Source organism: Struthio camelus, chromosome 2 (assembly GCF_040807025.1).
Source record: "Struthio camelus isolate bStrCam1 chromosome 2, bStrCam1.hap1, whole genome shotgun sequence".
Classification (NCBI taxonomy): Eukaryota; Metazoa; Chordata; class Aves; order Struthioniformes; family Struthionidae; genus Struthio; species Struthio camelus.
In genome coordinates, this window is record NC_090943.1 from 113,559,421 (window position 1) to 113,579,675 (window position 20,255).

The window sequence follows — 20,255 nt, forward strand, 5'->3', positions numbered from 1 at the left end:
TTTGCTGTATGTGTTTAAACAAACAGTATATTGCTAAGAGTAGATAATAACGGGCTCTAAGCTATTTTAAAGCACTTAATTTGGTGGGAGTTAAATATCTTACCTTTTTCATTAGATGTCTACAAGGTATTGGGGTATCTAATCAGCACTTTGTTAGCTAAACTTTTAATCCTATGTATTTGTCTTCTGTGAGATCAAATGCAAATATAACTCGTTGGTACTAATATAAAAGAAAGTTAAATTGATATCTTCAATATTGAAAGCTAAAAATAATGTTCGGTATCATTTTGGAAGATGACAAGGGTGGGTCTCTTCTGAATTTTTTTGATCTTTGCTGCATAGTTTCCCAATACTAAAATTGCCTGTTGCTACAGATAAGGTTTATTAATAAAAGTTACATTTTTTCATAGCCTCTGAAATTTGTATTATACTTAATGGAATCTATGCCAGTATTATTGGTTTCAGGGCAAACAGATTGCCAAATTTTACCATTTTCTCAGTGTGGCAGTGTGGCTTCCAGTAATTATAGTAGCTCCACCTACTTTACATGATTTTTTTTTCTCTTTTTTCTTTCTTTTTTTTTTTTTTTTTTGCTGGAGGAAGAGAAGAAGAGGTTGTGTAACAGACTCAATTCTGCTTTCATATGCTAGGGCTTTTTTATTTTGTTGACCTGTTAAAATTATGAATGAAGCTGGTAAGTTAAAACACATTTCCTGTCTTCTGTGTTTCTGGTAGTTGTCGGATTCTTCCCTTTGACAAATATTCTTTGACTTAAGAATAAATAAGTAAATCATTTTACACAACCACTAACCAACACCTAGGCTGTTAGTTTGATATCTGCATCTTATGACCGAAACACTGCATGATTCATCTAAACACGAACAATAACTTAACCTCCTTATTTTCTGGAAGCTGCTTCTGGTGGTATGTTCCTCTAATCATCTTTCTGCTTTGTATATTAAAAAGACATACTTAAAACTGAGCGGCTTCGGTTCCCACATTTTGTCCATCTAGACTACAGGATTTCTTGTTTGTGGATACAAGGAAGCATTGTCAGCTCAGAATACTGCTTTTCAAATGTTATTTCTTCACACTAAGAACGTGCCTAAGAAGGCACATTTCTCATATTTATTCTCTTTTTTGGTGGTTGTTGAGATGACCTTTCCTAAAACAGCATTTTCTGCAGTGCAGTTAGTTGTCCGGGCCCCAAGGTCACATACAGACAATCAGTTCTTGTTCCACCCTAGCCAGCAGTATTTATAAGAATATTTCTCATTTCAAGGTCAACTAAAGCCTTTTTTTCACCCATAGAGAAATGTCATGCTCTCCAGATTGAGAGGTGTTTACTCCCATCTGCTAATGATGGGGAGAGTTATTGAATGTAACACTAACTCTAATTTAACACTCTCCAAGTGCTCATCTCTGACTTCTCCAAGGATTTCTGAAGCTTGCAAACTGTGCAGACAAGTTCCAGTATGTGTTGCACTTGCTTTCAGCTAGTGGGGTGCAACTGCAGTATTAGTATCAGGAGAGAGAGTAGCACCTGTAGGACTTCTACCTGTGATGCAAAGAAAGGATCGTATACTTGCCTAGATTGCTCTGAAGCCCCACAGAGTTATATGGTTGGCGTGCCAATTGCATGGTTCTATAGCTAAAACAATGGCTTGCTTTGTAATTGTATTTCTTTGCCAGCATCTCTCTGATGGACACAAGTAGGTCTCCTAAAAAGGCTTTGTTCTGTAGGAAATGTATTTTAAGACCCCTGTCAGATGCAGCTGCTTTGTGGGTTCCCATAGTTTGTTAGTGGCTGCTTGAAACTTAACTAAGTGTGGTTTTTTTTTTTTTTCTCTTTGTGCACAAAGACTCTCTCTGTGGATTTCAGATCTATACTGGAAACTCCCCTACAGTAGAGGAGTTGATTTACTGTTAAATCTCATTCTGCCAGAGGTTGGAAAACCTCAGTAGAGTAAGAATGTCTCTGTAGCTTAACTTGCAAAGCACCTGTGTGTAGCTTCATTTATAAATAGCTGTTCTTTGACATCAGTCTCTAGATCTGATATTGAGTTTAGACCAGCAGTCTTGAATTCTTTTCACAGACAAGTGAAATTATGCTGTGGCAAATCTAGCATAGGAAATTTTGTGTGAGCTTCCAGTCTAAGCCCTTACTCAGAGCTTTCAGGAGAGGATGGGGTGAAACTCTGACTCACTCTTACAACAAAGACACCCCTCCCCCCCCAAAGCAAAAAGAGTATTTGATGGAGTATAGACTAGGAGGACATCAGCTGCAGTGAAGGCTGGAGCAGCCAGTGTGTGGTGGCATTTTGTACTGGACTTTCCCTTAACTGTGAAAGAAGGGAAGTTTTCAAATAAATGGCTCTGGCATGAATGAGCCTGGCAAGAAGCTTCCATTTTGAGATATATAAAAAAGGATGCTGGTAGAAGAGAAATCATCTTATTGGAGACTGATGCTGTACTTGTCTTTTTGATATTGGCACCATGTATCGGTTCCAAAAAGTACAAATATGAAAATACATTACTAGAAATCTCAAAAAATGTTATACTAAAATAGGATTAGCAAAGAGGGGAAGTCCAAGGACTCCTGTCACTGCTTTTATCTGTCATTAGTAAAAAGGCATGTAAATACTATTCTCATTTTTAAGATAGCTTATATCAGTCCCACTCTTCCCCCACCTTCTTAACTAAAGCCTCTCATCTGCTTAAAAAAAAAAAAAAAAAACTGCTGCTCTTGCAGTGCTTTTGGATGTTATAAGAATTAGTTTAGGTGGCCATTTATCTAATGAGAACTGCCTCCAAAAAAGTGGTGTGAGCTCCTCCAAAACAAGGGAAAGGTATGCCATGAGGCCCAGCTATTCTAACAGAATGCTCTTGAAGTAAAAACAGCCTGTGCTGTATATTCTATTTTGCAGCAAAATCTATTTCTCAGCACCTGTGTCACTGTGGTCTGCCTGTGTTACAGTAGCATGTTGATACATAGCCAGACTAGGACTTACTGTGCAAAAGGCTTGCTTACTGTGCAAAAAACCAGCAAGGCTTTTGACACTGTCTCCCATCACATCCTCCTAGGTAAGCTCAGGAAGTGTGGGCTAGACGAGTGGACAGTGAGGTGGATTGAGAACTGGCTGGATGGCCGAGCTCACAGGGTTGTGTTGAACGGTGCAGAGTCAAGTTGGAGGCCTGTGGCTAGCGGTGTCCCCCAGGGGTCAGTCCTGGGTCCACTCTTGTTCAATGTATTCATCAATGACCTGGAGGAAGGGACAGAGTGCACCCTCAGCAGGTTTGCTGCTGATACAGAACTGGGAGGAGGGGCTGATACCCCAGAAGACTGTGCTGCCATTCCGAGGGACCTGGACAGGCTGGAGAGCTGGGCAGAGAGGACCCTCCTGAAGTTCAACAAAGGCAAGTGCAAGGTCCTGCACCTAGGCAGGAATAACCCCATGCACCAGTACAGGCTGGGGGTTGACCTGCTGGAAAGCAGCTCCATGAAGAAGGACCTGGGAGTGCCGGTGGACAACAAGTGAAGCATGAGGCAGCAGTGTGCCCTTGTGGCCAAGAAGGCCAATGGTCTCCTGGGGTGCATGAGGCAGAGTGTTGGCAGCAGGTCGAGGGAGGTGATCCTGCCCCTCTCCTGGTGAAGCCTCACCTGGAGGACTGTGTCCAGTTCTGGGCTCCCCAGGACAAGAGGGACATGGCACTGCTGGAGAGAGTCCAGCGGAGGGCTACCAAGATGATTAGGGGGCTGGAGCATCTCTCCTATGAAGAAAGACTGCAAGAGCTGGGCCTGTTCAGCCTGGAGAAGAGAAGATTGAGAGGTGATCTCATCAACGTGTATAAGTATCTGAAGGGGGAGTGTCAAGAGGATGAGACCAGCCTCTTCTCCGTGGTGCCCAGCAACAGGACAAGAGGCAATGGGCAGAAACTGAACCACAGGTAGTTCCACCTGAACCTGAGAAAGAACTTCTTCACTGTGAGGGTGACAGAGCATTGGAACAGGTTGCCCAGAGAGGTAGTGGAGTCTCCTTCCCTGGAGATATTCAAAAGCCATCTGGACACAATCCTGGGCAGCACGTCGTAGGTGACCTTGCTTGAGCAGGGAGGTTGGACTAGGTGATCTCCAGAGGTCCCTTCCAACCTAAACGATTCTGTGATTCTGTGGGAAAAAAAAAACAATTTTTTTTTAATTTATCCGTCTTTTTCTTGAACATCCTTGTTAGTGCTGTGCTAGTCTCTCATGTATGACTTAAGAAAACAGTCCGCCCTAAAGGGTCTTCAGTAAAATTCATATAGCTTGTTACAGCCTTCACTGACGCATTGGTTGGTATTTGTAGGGATCGTTGCAGATTTTGATTCATCTATGAGTTATTTTATGTTAGCTTACTAGACTTTCTCTTCAGAACACATGCTTCTACTGAAATGTTTGTGTTTCATTCTTGACCTACTGGTTTAGTGTAGTGAACAAAGTTAGTATTAGCTACAGTTATGATGCTATACTAATTATTTGAAAGTGCATTTATCCATTACAGTGAATTTAGTGAGAGTATATACTAGATAGACGAAATTATCTGAAGTTAATTTGTGAACTGGAATAACCTTAAGGAAGAACATCCTAGCAAGAGTCTAGTATTTCAACACTAAGTTAAGTATTTGTATTAATGTTATCCAGCTCCGTAGTTTCCTAGTCACTTGGCTTATGGATGGAGAAGATATATCTTCACTTAACCTTATTTCTTTCTCTAGTTTTTTTTTTTTATTGATCTAATAGTTCATTTAATCTACTGCTGTGACTATTGTGTGGAAGAGTATCTTGGGTAGAGATAATATTTGGTGTTATGAATGTTTGAAATATCTTCTCCCTGCTTTCAGAAAAGGTGGAAGGAGCTCTCTAAGGAGGACCAAGCGCCAAGTTCTGAGCAGTCTCCTCCACACCCAACCAAATTAACCACAGAGAAGTACAATGGAAACAGCATAGGCCTCGAGAAACCGGATCAAATAGAGAAAATAAATACTGACCTGTCCACTAAAGTTCAAGATCTCACAGATGGAAACATTGAAAGGTAGGCAAAATGAAGAAATAATTTAGAAGGGAGAGATACTTTTGAGAGGCCTTTCCTTATTATAGGGAAACTTCAGTTTAAGATCTTTCTTCAATAGAGGGAAAAGAAAGGTGGTGTTTGACAGTCTTAATTTTTTTTTTAATGCAACTTTAGTTATATCTTGTGATAAAGCTTTATTGTTTAAAGGTAGAAGAAAAACAAATGCCTGGAATTGAAGAAGCTAAACTTCATGCTTGAAAGCATTTTTCTACAGATAGTCTGTGAACTCTGAACAGCGCAAATGAGGTCCTAGGTTGTAAAAATGCCCAACAAAATTTCAGACTGACTTTTAAATACAGTGATAACTTCTGGTTGGAAGAATATATGATGTTTCAGAAGCACAAAGCTTGTATCGCCTACCACTTTCTATTTTGTGATTGGAATTGTATCACTGAGGTCATATTTTACCCTCCATTTGTATTAAATCTACCACTGGTAAGAGAAAGATTTCTGTGGTTAGTTGTGGTATGTGAATTTGTCTTTCTCAGTCAAGTTAACCTCGTCATAGGTACTAATGTGTGAACTCCTGGATTTAGTTTAGTGAAGGTACGAGCTGCTCTATTGGAAAGAACTTTCTGAATTGCTATGCCCTAAGGGACACTGGACTCGGCACCTGTGGCACTTTTGTCTGCCTGTGTAGCCAGAGACCAGGACTTACTGAGCAGAGCTGTATGTCGAATGGAAAAAGGTGACATCTGGTCCGAAGGGTTACGATCTGAGACAAGCAGCAGCTGTTCAATGCAGATAGGGAGAAAGAAATTCTGAAATAGCAGATGGGTAGAATACTGAACACCCTGGTGAGGTTTTTATCTTTTATGCCTCAGTATAGAGTGCTCTTGTGTGTTTTGAGAAAGAATGACATTGCGTTTGTGGATAACTAAGGGGCCCCTTGCAAGCAGGAGGGGCAGCATGCATGCGAGTGTCATGTTTGTGTGCAAGGACTTTGGGACTCAAAAGGGTTTTTGTTGGACAGATTAGCTATGCTATCTAAAGAGACTGTGAGGAGACTTGGAGACAAGAATTGCAAGGAGGCCCTGATAGAGTAGTAACACACAAGTGATTTTAGCTTATGTCTTGATGATCAAGATTTAGTTTACAGCCCAAGACAAGCAGGGTAAAACTTGCGTGTAAGCATGAGTAGATTAGGGTTAACATGCTGGTGAGGATGCTGTTAACTGTGCAGTGGAGACATGCAAACATTCGTAGTATTTAAGTGTATGTAATATCCTAGACTGTGTATGCAAGCAGCATCCATGCAAAGAATTGCAGACACTGAATGGAGCGCTCAGAGGGGAGCACTATGGTCGGATGATTGAGCCATTTCTGTCCTCTGAACAGATAGGTCAAGTTCAACTTACATTGTTACATATGTCGTTTACGAACTTTATAGGGCTTCACTTAATCTTGATATGCATAGTTTCAGGTAAAACAGAGTAGCGATTGCTTCTTTAGATTTTATATGCTACTGCCACAGATGGATTAACTATTGGAAATGTGTTGGGAAGAGAAGGCTGGTTTGACTATTGTAATAGGGATTTTTCCTGTTCTACAATTTAAGATTTACCTTTTTTTTTTTCTTTTTTTTTTCTCCCCTCCCCACCCCAAGTACTGTCCGAAAAAGGCTGCGAGAGGATAGAAAAGCTAATACAGCACAAAAGCTGCAGCAGATGAAGCAGAAGCTAAATGAGACTGAAAGAAAAAGAAAAAGGTGGTTATATTGGAAACCTATTCTCACTAAGATTGGGTTTGGTACATTGATTTTAGTTGGAGCTTATTGCTGGAAAATGTATTTTCAAGAACATTCCTTGTAAGTAACAAATAAGCCTGTCTGCTTTAGCAGATAATCTTGCTGCAAGTTAGTAGCTAGAGGTCTGACTTAAAGCAGTAAACTGAAATGGATACAGATAATTAGAAACAAACTAGAGAAGTGATACCAACTGATCACATGTCAACATCTCAGGACTCTCCACTGCAGGTACTTATGAAAATGAACTGCTACCCCCAACAAAGTTTGGTTTTTGTTTTGTTTTGTTTATATGACCAGGTACAAACTTGCTGCAACTGTTTATACATTTTTTTAAAATGGTGTTCTACCAGATCTCTTAGCTAAACCCTGAACTCTCAGAGGTTTAGCTACTGAAGGCTGTCTGAGTTTTAACTTCCCTGCCTGACATAAGCAATAAACAGTGTTGTTATCATTTACATTATTAATGCAAAGAAGTTATCCTTAAATGTGTGTAATGTGTAATGTACTAGTGACATGAACATAAAACATTTTATATTCTTATGACCTAGGATAAATATATTTTATAATTGCATATTTAATCTTTTTGTAGTTTACTGTACTTTTAAAAGCTCAGTTTGTACACATTTCTGACCAAAAGGAAATTGATTTTTGAAATTAATGTTAATTATAATTTGTGCATGAAAATAGTAGTGCAAGCATTCCCCATATTTTGACTCTCAGATTTCTGATATGAGCAGCTAGGGGGTCTGATGAAGCGCTTACCAATTTCTATTCTGTTAATTTGCATTCCTTATTTATTTTTTTTTGTAGTTTTCATTATTATTTAAATAAGGCTTGGAAATTTGACTTTTTTTAAGGCCTTTGAAAAGTTTGCCCCCACTGAAAAAGCATACTGTTAAATTGGTTAATGTATTCAGACTTCAGCTCCTGTTTGAAGTCCAGCATTGTTAAAGTTCCGACATTCCATTAAATGTGAAACATAATGTTTTGTGTGTCTATAGATTTTTAATTGCTACAAGGAATAAAATTCACTCACCAGGAATGGACATAGAAAGTACATCAAAGAAGACTTAAGTCTGACTTCCAAGGGTGGTTTTAAATTGAAAACAAATGTTGGTAATATTCTCTTGTAGTCAGTATTTTCCGTTCTATTAGCTACATCCACAACTTCATGAAGTGAAGGAGACGCACCTAAACTGCTTTTCAAGTCCTCTGCCTCTGTACTGAAGAGGCATGATAGTAAAACACTTAATGATCAGTATTTTGGGAATACTTAGGCTAAGATCACTTTAATTATCAAGCACACCCCTTGCACTACATGGACAATAACATTTTCTCGATGGTACTTCAACACAAACCACTTTCACCCCTTCTCTTTGAGCAGGGAGATTGTATGTGGCTGCATCTAGCTTGCTATCATTCACATTGAATCTTAGTAACTTCTACTATTAGACTGCAGTGTGAAACCTGGATTTTATTTATTCAGCCTTTGTCTGGTTGGATGACATTGGAAAAGTCATTTTCTCAATTTACCTAGCCTGATCTGGGGTGTGGGGGGGGTCCTTTTGTAAAGCACTTCTTGGATTTTACTACTGAAAAGTATTCAGAGCTAGATACTTACTTGCTCTTCCGTCCAAAGAAGTTAACTTGAGAAGTTGCCAGTACTTTCAAGCTCAGTCGTAACATGCCAGGCACGGGCCCAAATAGTCTGACATTTACTGCACAAAGCTAAGTTTAGTATACACTTAGCTATTGTGAAATGAGAATTTCAAATACTATTTTAGACTAAACTGTTTATATAATAAACAACTGTGTAAGTGTCCAGATAAAGAAGAGGAGAAAAAAAAGAGAAGACAAATGCAGTTTCTCAGGAGATACAGTTCTGAGTTCTGGAAACCTTATTCAGTTTTTAAAAAAATAATAATTTGTGCTGTCACATTATCGTAACTCCATGGTTGATCAGTAGGAACATGACTTACTAATTGCTATAACACAGAAAGGGTAGGCAGCCGAAGGATTTTAAGACAGGTTGCAGTGTTAACAACAATGATAATTTTTAGTAAACGAGGCTGATAGAAGATTCTTTTTTTTAATTGTGAAGCCTGAGGTTATCAGCTCAACTGATATCCACTATAAATGTATGTGCCTTATAAAAGTTATTTTGGTTATAAAAAACATGGAATATAATAGAGTGCTTTTATAACAAAGAAATATTGCAGATTTTGTTCTAAATGCTTAAAAGAAACTAAGGAAAAAATGCAAGATAAAACTTGACTGAAATCACACTGTCATTTATTTTCTTTGTCTGCATGAAAGGGATTTTCCTGGGCCACCAGGAAAAAATCCTACTGACATTAAAATCTAATTGTGTTTTGTCAAGTCAAAACTTGATTTTTTTTGTTGTTGTTGTTGTTTCCCCTTCCCCCCCCCCTTGATTTTATCTTCTAGATTTTTGCTTTTTTGTTCTCTGAGCAGGCATTTTTCTTTTCTTGAGGATGGGGGAAGGGGGTGTGTGGGATCCTCATATCATCTCACATTCTTACCTTCTTGATACGATAAAGTAGGGCTTGCATATTAAACAGTTAATATTCAAGATTTTGCTTTGGCTATGTCATTAAGTGTATCTTCAAAGTCTTATTGTTAATAACTTCAGAACCACAAATCAATAGAAGTGTTGCACAAAACTGTTTTGAACACTGCGGTATAGGAGTAGGAAGGGAAAGTAAGCATTATATTTCTTAGCATGTTCCAGGAGATGATTTGGATGAAACCCTATTTTTTGGACCATCGGTAGGACAAATTTGCCCTCTTGCGTTCAGTGCTTCAAAAAAAAAAAAAACCAAACAGTTTGAGGTTTTTTTTTTGTTTTTTTTCAATTGCAAACTGAGCTGTGTAGTATTGTTATTCTGTAGGATTTAAACTTATGGCAGTTTAAACTTTTAAACAGCTTGGATGTTAAGTAAGAACAGATGTGAGTCAAAATGAAGGCCTGTCAGTTCAAGAGACCTATGATTTTAGGAGCTCCTTAAACTGTAAAAGCAAGGGGAAACTTCACAATTCCTGGCAAGCTGTGGACTGGTACTATGCCGCTTCTGAAATGCTGTTGAACTTACGATTCAAAATCTTTGTGACTTCCACCCTCTACTCCCCACCCATTTTGGAAATATTGTACCAATCAAAGGATTTGATGCATAGCAGACTTCTTAGAATTTGATCAGGTCATGCTTTGACAGTCAGATGAACATTTGTACTGATCGTGCACATTTCACAAAGACACCACTAAGAAACATTTGGACCTTAGTAGCAAGTGATTTGCAAGGTTTGGAATTAGTCCTTTAGGTTTTCTGTTTGATTATATTCTTCATGCAGGAATAGTCTACTTAGTGTGAAGGTACTTCTGTTATTCTGTACTTTTCTCCAAATGTATCAAGATACCTGAATTCTGTGAAATAGCATTTTGGAAAAATTACAGGTTTATTTTATGGAAGTAAGATGTTGCAAGTGAAACCTACCTAACTTCATTAAGTCTTCAGTGGGGGTCTGTTTACTTAATCAATCTATATTCAATTGAATAGAGAAAGTGTAAGTGTGTGCATGTATGTGTGACTGGGAGTGAACTCTGCCAGGGGTCAAAAAACCTGGTTAGCTTTAAGCTTAATGAATGTTAACCAGATTACTCAGCTTGCTGTTTGGCATTGTAGTTTAACCTAAGACTTGACTGCGCAAGAAGTTCACAATGACAGAAGAGGAACTCTTCTTCAGAGTCAAGTAGCTTAAGTCCTATGATAAATTTGCAAAACTGAGATATTACACAGTAGTCTTCGTATTTCCCCCCCCTCAAACTTTTAGATCAGTCTTTCATTTTTATGTACTAGAAATAAATATGTTCAAAATTGCACCTCTGTCTGAGTCTTTATTTAAATTGGAAGGATTAATGTTTGGAATAATTCTTTAGTGCTTTAACTTAAAGAAACCTGCTATAAATCGAGGTAGTGTTTGTAGAACTTTCAAGCATTTAGCTTGTAGTTCCCTGGATATTTTGGTGCTGTAAATACCAAGGTCTTTTTATGTGTTCCTGAGTATAGCCTAACCTTTCCTAAGAACAGAATGTTCAATGTTGGAATGTCTTCCTCAGTACAAGAAAAATTTGCTTAGAAACATTTATTTCCATTTCACTGTGCCAGGATTGGCCTACAAAGCCATGAAAGGTGGTGTTAGGATTTTGAGATGTATTCCCACTTTTGTATTCTTGCGAAGGTTGAAGAAGATTTCTGCAGTGCTTATGCTTAGATGCAGGAGTAATGGCTTGCTGGACTGAGACCTATACTTGAAGCTCTCCAGCAAGTGTGCGCCTTACATTATACTATGGAAATACCGTCTGAAAAAGCAATGGCTTTCCAAGAGTGCTTGCTACACATAACAATTAATCAGTAGTTACCACAGTGAATGCATGAGAAGCTGCTTTGTGTTTTATAGTGAGTTGCAAACCCATTGTCTGTTCTTATTTTTCTTTTGTGCTGTGTACTGAATCGGTGACTTTCTTTTGCGTTGTATGTCGTAGGCCGAGACTGACTGACACCTAAGCCTTCAAGACTTGTGAATATTCTGCAGCTATAAACTGCAAATTATTGACATGCAAAGTGAGACATGAACCCCTCTTCGGGAACAAAACTGAGGTCTGTTAAATACCAGGAAGACCTCAATTATCTGTTTACAGCGTAAACTACATCCAGGGGATGAAGAATACCACCAGCATGTTACTTTGCAAAACAAAATACTTTGCTGTCTTGTGTTTTTATAATACCTGTATTAATGTAGAAAGATGTAAAAGAAATAAATTAGAAAATACTTTGTTTTGTACTGCCATTCTTACTGTATTTTTATATGTTTTTGGCAGCATTAAATATTTTTTTAAATTGACAACGTGCTGTTGTGTGCGCATTATGTTAGCAAGAAAATATTAAGAGATTCTCAGGGTGGGGGGGGGGAGAAAAGTATTTTACCTAAAGGCTTCCTCATTACCTCTCTCATTGGAAGATGGTAAAATATTCTGCATAAAACAGGCTTCATGCAAACACTTCCATGAATTTGCTGTTAAGTAGCATAGTCTCAGCTAGGAACGTTTCCACACTTCTTTTGTAATACACCACTGATGAGTATTTCTTCATTCATCTAACTTGTTGGTTTGGTAGCCCTTCTAATGTTTGCTATAAAATATGCACAAAACAGTAACTCTGAAGAGAATGTGTTTCATTATCATTGATGCTTTAAAGGAAGGAAAGACAGGAAATCTGGCATTTCAATACCCAGTCAAACATAATTAATAGATAGTAAGGGCCTGGTGAAAAGCTCACAGTCAAAGGAGTCTTTAATTAAATGGTTTTCAGATTATGCCATCAGAGTGTTCTATGTAATGTTTTATTTCACATCATAAATCCATGATCAGCTCTTTTCCCTGATGCATTTTTGAATGACTGGACTGGAAAGGTGTGAACTGGAATACTGTTTAAGGAGCTAGTTTAATGAACTCAACAGGGCTCTGAGCCCCGTATATTCTACAACAGAGTTCATTTAAATTCTGCATTGAAGTTCTCTGACAATTTCAAATAAATATTTAATTCACCACAAAATTAATATGAATGTCTAAATTAGTGTACTGTGAAGTTTGCTTTATAACGGTACTTTGCATTTTGTGTGTGTGGGGGGGCAGGGTTTTGTATAAATGATACAGTTAGTTAGTTAAATGTTGCTGAAGGTAGGGAGAAGAAAACACTTAATAGTCCCATGCTCCTGTCTTCCACGCTTTAAGGGTATTTCTGCTGAAATAAGCAGTTTGAAATATTAATAAAACTTAGTTTTTAGACTGATTCATGAAAGCAACACTGTCCAGAATTGTGTTTACCTTGAATGTGAAGCTGAAGCAGAAGAATATTTTATGCCATTATTTGAGTTAAATATGTGCTTGGCACCATCTCAAAATAGTCTAGATCACCCGCACCTGGCTTGTCCAAGTATTTTAAATATTTCTTTAGCTGACTAGGATAGTTCATCATCTACATTAGATCAGGAAAAAAAACTATTACAACTTGCTTCAGCTTTCATTTTCAAGTCTGTCTTCACAGCTATAAGACCCTTCATAGCTATGAGACCAGGCATATTTAGGCCAAGAGATCAAGATCTGGCCAAAACCAGTGAAGTACACTCCAGTGTTGCAGAATACAGGAATGGAGCCTGTTTATACCACTTCACGTGCTTCTGGATACAGCTTTCAGACATTAATACCTTTGAACTTCACATGAATAATACTATCACTGTGTTTGTCCTCTTTAAATCAGAAGTATGCATAAGGTGTAAGACTGCTGGAAGTGTATGCAAACTTTATTTTGCCTGCTGCTCTCACAGATAATTGTAGCTATCAGCTATGCAACTATATCTTGTAGTGTGGTTTTAAGTATAGATAGTTAAGTGTATTTTGGCCCTAGTCCCACAGTGGCCTCTTTTCAAAATGCTGCTGTCCTTGCTCTTCAAGAGGTTTTTTTTTTTTTTTTTTTAAATGGCCTCCCTCCCCAGAACTGCCAAGACTGAATTTTACTTCAGGCTAACGTCATGAACAGTCTCTCACGAGGAGTAAAGGGACAGAGAAATAGCATTTTCAGAAACAGAGCTTTGTCAGACTAACAGGGCTTGCAGCAGTAGGAGTCTGGGCTTGCTGGCCCAGGAGGTTCTGAAGGGTTGGTGTTTCTGTGTGCTGTTTTTACACAAGGCTAGAATTCGTGACTACTACTCTGAAAACGTGTTTTAAAAGATGTAGAAAGTTGAGAGGCTGCATTCTAAGAGACAGTTAGTTTCTCTACTAACTGCAGCAGTTTCTGCTGCAGTTTCCAGTCACAGCCCTGAAAAAAATCGGGGCAGAATGACTGACTTGCAGATTTCCAGCTGAAAAACTGTGGATTATGGCTAACCTACCCGCCTGGGAGTTTTTCCCAGCTTCAAGAGAAATTTTGCAACAAGGCGCGTGTTTACAGCTTTTACCAGCCCTATTAGTGACCCAAGGACAAAACCACTACCTTGCACTGCAGCGCGTCTTGGTAGGCAAAAGCATAGGCAGCAAACGTAGATGCAGCGGTTGGCCTTGCTGCCGCGGGCCTGAGGGCGATGTGGCGGCGGGGGCTGCGGCCAGGCGCTGCAGCGGGAACGGGACGCTCCGCGGCCGGCAGCGAGGAGCCGACTGCGCCCGCTGCCCGGCTCAGAGGCCCCTGGGCGGCGCGGGCAGCCCGCGCTCCGCTGCCACCTAGCGGCCGCCGCCGCGATCAAGCCTGCTTTTTAATCCCCTTCTTCCCAGGGGGGACTGAAAGGGCCGAGAGCTACTTGCAGCATCCAGGAGTGAAAGAGTCTATCTTTTCCCCAGGCAAGAAAAAAGCTTTTTCTTCCCCCTTTAGAACCCATTGCTTACCTTTCCTTCTCCTTGAAATTTTACTCTGCAGTTCCTCAGTTGAAGAAGTACTCCATTATTATCATTATTTTAAAAAAAGCTAAACATGCTGTGAGGCAAATGACAACACTTTATCTTTTTTGTCTTCAGTAATTCATTTGTGCTCTTTCTGCATACACCTCATAGTAACTTAAGAGGTAGGAAAGATATTTTACTGCTTATTCAGGAAAAAAAAAAAAAAAAAACCCACACTCACATCCTTGCTTCTCTCCACAGCTGTGCATGTCTTGCTGGGGTCTAGTACAGTTTTATCATAGCCCTGACTATATTATGAAGTGTAATGAGAGTACCAACCTCAGCAAGATTTTTTCAAATCTGTTACCACGCTTGACATCTGTTTTAACAAATTTTAAGTTCAAAAATCAACATGCATGAGTCGGTGTTCAGGACTGGAATTTAGTTAGCTAAACCTACATACCCATTAGGCAGTGACTTAAGAAGTCTAGGGGAGTGAGGGAGAGTAAAGTAAACTGGAGATAATTTTTACCTGGCTTAGCACAGCGCCAACCTTCAAGGTCACTCACAAGGGGGTAAGTGGTTCCTACAGAGTTCCTACAGTGTATTTTTGAAAGCAAATAGCTACTTCCCAAAATTTTAATCATACTCACCATTCTACTCCATGTTAAGTTTCTGATGAAGAACCAGATTTGCTGCATGTCTTCTCCTGCTTACAGTACTTGACAAGATTTGAGGAATAGCATCAGTATATTTATGTCTGTAAAACATATTTTTATCTCACAGCTTGCTTTATTTTATTAGTTAGTTTTTAGGCTCCAAGAAAATCCTAGATTGCTAGATTGTGTCATTTTGAAAGTGTCTCAGATTGCATTTTTGGAGTCATCTTTGCCATGACCTAGCCTCTGTTGTGAGGGTTTCAGATAAATGCTTAGTTGTAGTTACAACATCAGACAGTAGATACCACAATTTAGATCCTTAAATAATCTTCTTTTAATTACTGACCACTTCCCTGGGGAATCTTAACAGATTTTTTGTGCCACAGGATTCATTTTGCACCTTATTTTTCATAACATAATAAAAATTGTTTGTGGCCTGCCTGGAATGGTCGGGACTTCATCCTCACTACCATGAATTAGAACGGACATTTCTGTAGTATAGCTATCTATTGTTTACTACTTCTGCCTGATTTGGAGATATTTACAGCTAGAAAAATCATTTTTATAACTGCAAACCTCTAATTAACATAAGCCAAATTAGCTCACCAATTAAAACTAGACAGTTCAATACAGAAGGATAATATTCTCATATACAGAAACTCCTAACTGGAAAACGCGTCAGTTTAACTCACCCATTCCGAGGATCTCTGCAATCTGGAGAGACAGGCTTCTGCATTACACTTAGGTTGCTGTCAGACAAACTAGGGAGATGAGAAGGCTGATGCAATTTTGAACATGGAGGTCAGGACTTCTGAGACATCTCTCTCTGAGGCTGGAGAATTTTAGAAGAGCTCTAAATGATAACATTTAGCCTTTTAATTGCTCAAAATACTAAATTTTATGCCTTACAGTTTCGGTTAAGAGCTGAAGAGGGATTCCAGTAGTGGAAAATGGCATATAACTAGCATAGATTAAAGGTATGTCAACCAAATGACAGCAGAGAATGCGACCAAAAAAAAAATCTTAATATAATTTTGTATTTCCTATTGTCTTTTTTTTCCCCCTCAAATTCATTGGTTAAGAAACTAAAAGGGGTTAAGGGGGAAATTCATTCTAGCTATTAGTTAGTTGCATATAAACTACATGATGCTGCTTTTAGGTTAAAATTCATTCAAGCCCCGCTGTTTCCTTACTAATGCTGTCCCTATGTAAATAGGAACTTACCTGATGCCTTCATGCACAATTTTATATTCTTGGAGCTGGAGCACAAATAAATAGATTTTCTTCAGATGTATAACAGATGCAACTATAGAAGGAACAGCAGTTGGTGGGGAAATGATGTCTTCTCTGAAGCCAAGATTTCAGTCTCAATTTCTGTTAACCTCCACAGTGGATTTTTAGTGCAGTGTGTACTGAAATTATCTGGCCATCTGCCTACCCTGCCTTTGAGCACACAAATCACAAGGGACTACTAGTAAATCTACGTTTAGAAACGCTCACAGAGCCTTAAAGAATCTTGTTTGGCTTGGTTGCATTATTGCATTCGAAACAAATTGAAAGAATTACATTTTTTAAGATACTCGCTCTAAAAACTCTTAATGCTTTGTTCTCAAAAGAAAGTTATGTATTCCATCGGTAGCCAACAAATACATTTTCCCAAGATCTCTGGAACATAAGCACTGGTTTAGTTAAAAGGCCAACAACAGAAACGACCACCTAGTATTGACTTCCTAAGAAAAAAAAAAATTAATGCAGAAAACTAAGCAGTAAATGCAAGAATCTTCCTTAGTACTAAAATCATCTTCAAAGCACTCATTTTGTAACATCGGCCTCTACGCTTTTTTTTTTTTTTTTTTTAAACTATGCATTTGTGCAGCTCATCTCAGTTTCCTCAAGCAGTCCAGCTGCTTTAAAATAGCTAGTTGTAAATCTCATACACGTGTCTTAGCTATTTGAGAGAATGTTTGCATAAGAAATTGCACCTTTTATCTGTAATCATTACAAGGAGAGAAAAAACAACTCTCACGCCTTAGAAAAATCTGGGACGCTTGAGGGCTGTGGTGTGGTTGCCAAGCACTCCCTTGCTGCCGCCTCGGAATTCTTGTTTTCCCACCTCTAGCCTTTTATCACTGCTTCTCCTTGTTTCAAGCCTTCTTAATTCCCCGTGAAATTTAATCTATTATCAAAACTGCTTTGATTTTGATGAATACAGTTTGCAACTAAATACCTTAACTGCAGCTTCTGAAATACTACTCTGCATACGTCAGACTCCACTGTGATTAATACAGCCAATTAGTACAAGACTTTTCCCACCTGATGATGTAGGTACTCAAGCAACGGTGCTCGTTGCCCAAACGATGTTTTAATTCAGCTAATAGAACTCCCTTAAGATTTTTCTAATGCATTATTTAAAAAGCCCAGGAGTCAATCAAGTTTTGTTTAGTACCTTGAATATTTTGCTTCAACACAGTATGTTTTAGATCTTGACCAAAATTACATGCCTACGTTACAGAACCCTATTTGGGCTTGCTATTTGTATGTAACAAGTTATTCAAACACCAAAGCTTTATACAAGTGAACCCCCTAATGCAACACGTACGCTCTCAAAACACATTTGCAGTACTGAGTATCATACAGAAAACGAATTTGGAGGCAGAGATCGTTAGTAAGCTTATTGGTTTTACGGCAGCGTGGCTCAAGTTCACAGATGTTAGAAGAAGGATAGTTATGAATAGGGCCTAAATGAAGCAGTTAATTCGATATCCAAAGAGTTAAGTAGTTAAACAGAGCCAACTAATATGTAACGCTTATACAATCATCCTACTCAAAAAAAAAAAAATTTAAAACCTTGTGTCTGTTGATAATTCCCCCTTTTTTCCCCCAACTAGGAATGTTATATGATGGTTAGAAAAAAAAATAATTAAGCATCTTAAATGCATATATAACTATTTTCAAACAGCAGTACTCATTGTATAAGCAACATGCAAACCGTGGTCCAAGAGTTGGTTCTTTGATGGGTACTGTTCAGCATTTTGAAAGCTAATATGATAAAAGACATACCTTCAGGGTTTATTCTTAAAAGTCATTGTAGTAGTGAGCATCTAACCCCTGCACAAACGCAGGTATATTCCCATGCTAGTCTAGTACAAAGGCCTAAACTAAGGTAATACAGAGGTTAGCGTTGAAAGGGTACTAATGGCAATGCAACAGCTGTTACAAAGTTATACAGACTCATGTTCACAACCTGCAAAAATCAGAGCCCTCACTTAAGAGTTGCAAGCAAATAGCCCAAGTGATCCCCTGCACCCCAGCCCCTCTTTTATAAAGCAAAGCCTTAGTGCATTCATTCTGCTCTTTTTGAAGAATAATTGTCATCTCATGAACGCTCACGATTTTAACAGGCATCCCCATTATGTTGGTTTGTCTAAGGATTCCAACAGAATTCCACAATTAGGTGTGGTTTTTAAAAAACACCAGTCACTCTATAAAATGGCTGTCAGTTCAAGGTGTTCCTCTTACTCACATCCATCCACTCTTCTAAAATGACAAGAGCTTATGTTCCAAGATGAGTATGTTCAAATTGCTAAGCTACTCTTTCTTGACCCAGCATAACTCATCCAGTATGTCAGCAAAGCTCCCATTCTATGGCTCAATCCAAACAAAGTCATTGCAAGAGAGCTACAGAAGCTGCAGTGTGCAGAGCACACACAGGGCTGCAGTGCATGAATGACCTTCCCTGAATCTCCCCAGTAGCTTCATTCTGAGATCAAAAGCTGACCCATTTTATTTTACTGGTAAACTGATACACCCTGCTGGCTTTCAGGTCCAAACCCCAAACCAGGTCCACAGTCAGCCTCCTAATTTCTGACTTCCTTGCTTAGAATTTAACCGTCTAAGAGGATGAATACTCAGTTCCAGCTTCAACAGTGTATGAGAACACAGAAGTAGCTTTTTTAAGTTACATAGGACTATGCGCTTAAAGTTAAGAGGTGCCCTAAGTATTTACTGGTCCAAGGTGAAAGTTTTCAACCAGCTTGGAAGATTCAGCATTCCAAACTAGGGTACAGCATTAGTTTACACTCTCATAATAATTACCAAATCTTTCCATGCCCACTACTGTTCAGTTACAGGTGATGTATTACATTCACTGAGAATCTGAGAATCTATTAAAATAAAGGCTGGCATTTGAAGAACATTTAGGTCATTAGTCCTTTTCTAAAAACGTAAAATTTGAATGAACGGTATTTGCAAGAATGATAAATCATCCTGGTGGGATATAAAAAAAAGGTAGGCTGCACAATGGCTTAGCCTTCCATGTGCCTACAGTTGAGGGGAAAAAAAACAAACAAACTTCAACCAAAAAGACCCCAAACAGATCCACTCAAGTTTCCTGGGAAACAATCATAAGATCATAAGCTAAAATGAATCTTTAGGCTCAGAATAATGCTGCGATCCTTTTAGTTACATTACTTGGTTCATCTTCTGGTTGAATGCCAGTTCTACACTAGTCGCTTCTTTGTTCAGAGAAGTTTCGTTGCATTCACTGTCATAGCCACATCAGTTCATGGCTTGGAGCAGGCAACTTTTTTATACCATGAAACAGTACCTGCATGCTGTAGGTACTGTAGAAGCTACTTAATATGAACAAAGTATTACTTTACATTTCTAGCACGGCATTTAGCGTTAAGCAGCATCAGTGCTGTACAATTCAAACCTTTACCAAAACAAACAAACAACAAAACAAAAATCCCTGCAGACGTCATTAAGTAAACACAAAGCCTTTCCAGTTCTCCTAATGCCAGAAGCAATTAGTTCAGGCTTACATTACCTACCTAGGTTTGGGACCTACACAAGTACTGTATTTAACTTGAGACTGTCTAAATTCAAGACACTATTTGGAAGTATTTCAGTATATAATTAGTTGAAGCACTTGCTCCACCTACCCGTTCTCCAAGCTGCAAAGCAGACTTGAGACTGCAAAACACTTTGATTTCTCAATGTTTTGTGGTAAAGGAATAATTGAATATTCTTTCAAATATTAGTCAACTGTTACAGGTATTCACTGTGATTCTCACTTCATTTATAAGCTTCCAATAACCTGAAGAGAGAAACAATGCTGCATCCTTTGGATGACCAGTCACGTTCATCAAGCAGTTGGATTATTCTTCAAGTAGTTGGACTACTCTTCTCCTATGAACAGGCAAAAGTTTTCAAGCAAATCCAACTACTAAACCTCTACTGGTAGGACAATATCCCCCCCCCCCACCCCAATCTATTTAGCAGACTAAATA

General features: G+C 38.7%; 2 protein-coding genes across 4 annotated transcripts in view; one reads left to right on the plus strand and one right to left on the minus strand.

Moving 5' to 3' along the window:
• PTPN2 (protein tyrosine phosphatase non-receptor type 2) overlaps positions 1 to 11,781 on the plus strand; it is a 34,476-nt gene extending 22,695 nt beyond the window's left edge. Inside the window, exons 8-10 of one of the 2 annotated variants that reach the window (XM_068932122.1) lie at positions 4,882 to 5,072; positions 6,718 to 6,819; positions 11,420 to 11,781. In XM_068932122.1, the coding sequence (XP_068788223.1) occupies positions 4,882 to 5,072; positions 6,718 to 6,819; positions 11,420 to 11,441 (315 nt within the window). In that variant the 3' untranslated portion in view covers positions 11,442 to 11,781. Of the gene's footprint in view, positions 1 to 4,881; positions 5,073 to 6,717; positions 10,755 to 11,419 lie in introns of those variants that run through there. The other variant, XM_068932121.1, reaches the window with a different exon arrangement.
• LOC138066007 (uncharacterized) lies at positions 1 to 20,191 on the minus strand. Of its 2 annotated transcripts, XM_068932123.1 has the most exons (3): positions 15,657 to 20,191; positions 14,959 to 15,065; positions 1 to 4,168 (listed from the first exon to the last, which is right to left on the minus strand). In XM_068932123.1, the coding sequence occupies exon 3, from the start codon at positions 4,061 to 4,063 to the stop codon at positions 3,155 to 3,157; it is 909 nt and encodes a 302-aa protein (XP_068788224.1). In that variant the 5' UTR covers positions 4,064 to 4,168; positions 14,959 to 15,065; positions 15,657 to 20,191; the 3' UTR covers positions 1 to 3,154. The 2 variants fall into 2 exon arrangements, with proteins under 2 accessions (XP_068788224.1, XP_068788225.1); XM_068932124.1 differs by lacking the exons at positions 14,959 to 15,065; positions 15,657 to 20,191 and adding an exon at positions 11,881 to 13,100.
• Positions 20,192 to 20,255: the final 64 nt, after the last annotated feature.

Coding starts and splice junctions, on each gene's coding strand:
- LOC138066007 (XM_068932123.1), bottom strand. CDS start 4,063: ATGGCTTTTGAATATCTCCAGGGAAGGAGACTCCACTACCTCTCTGGG.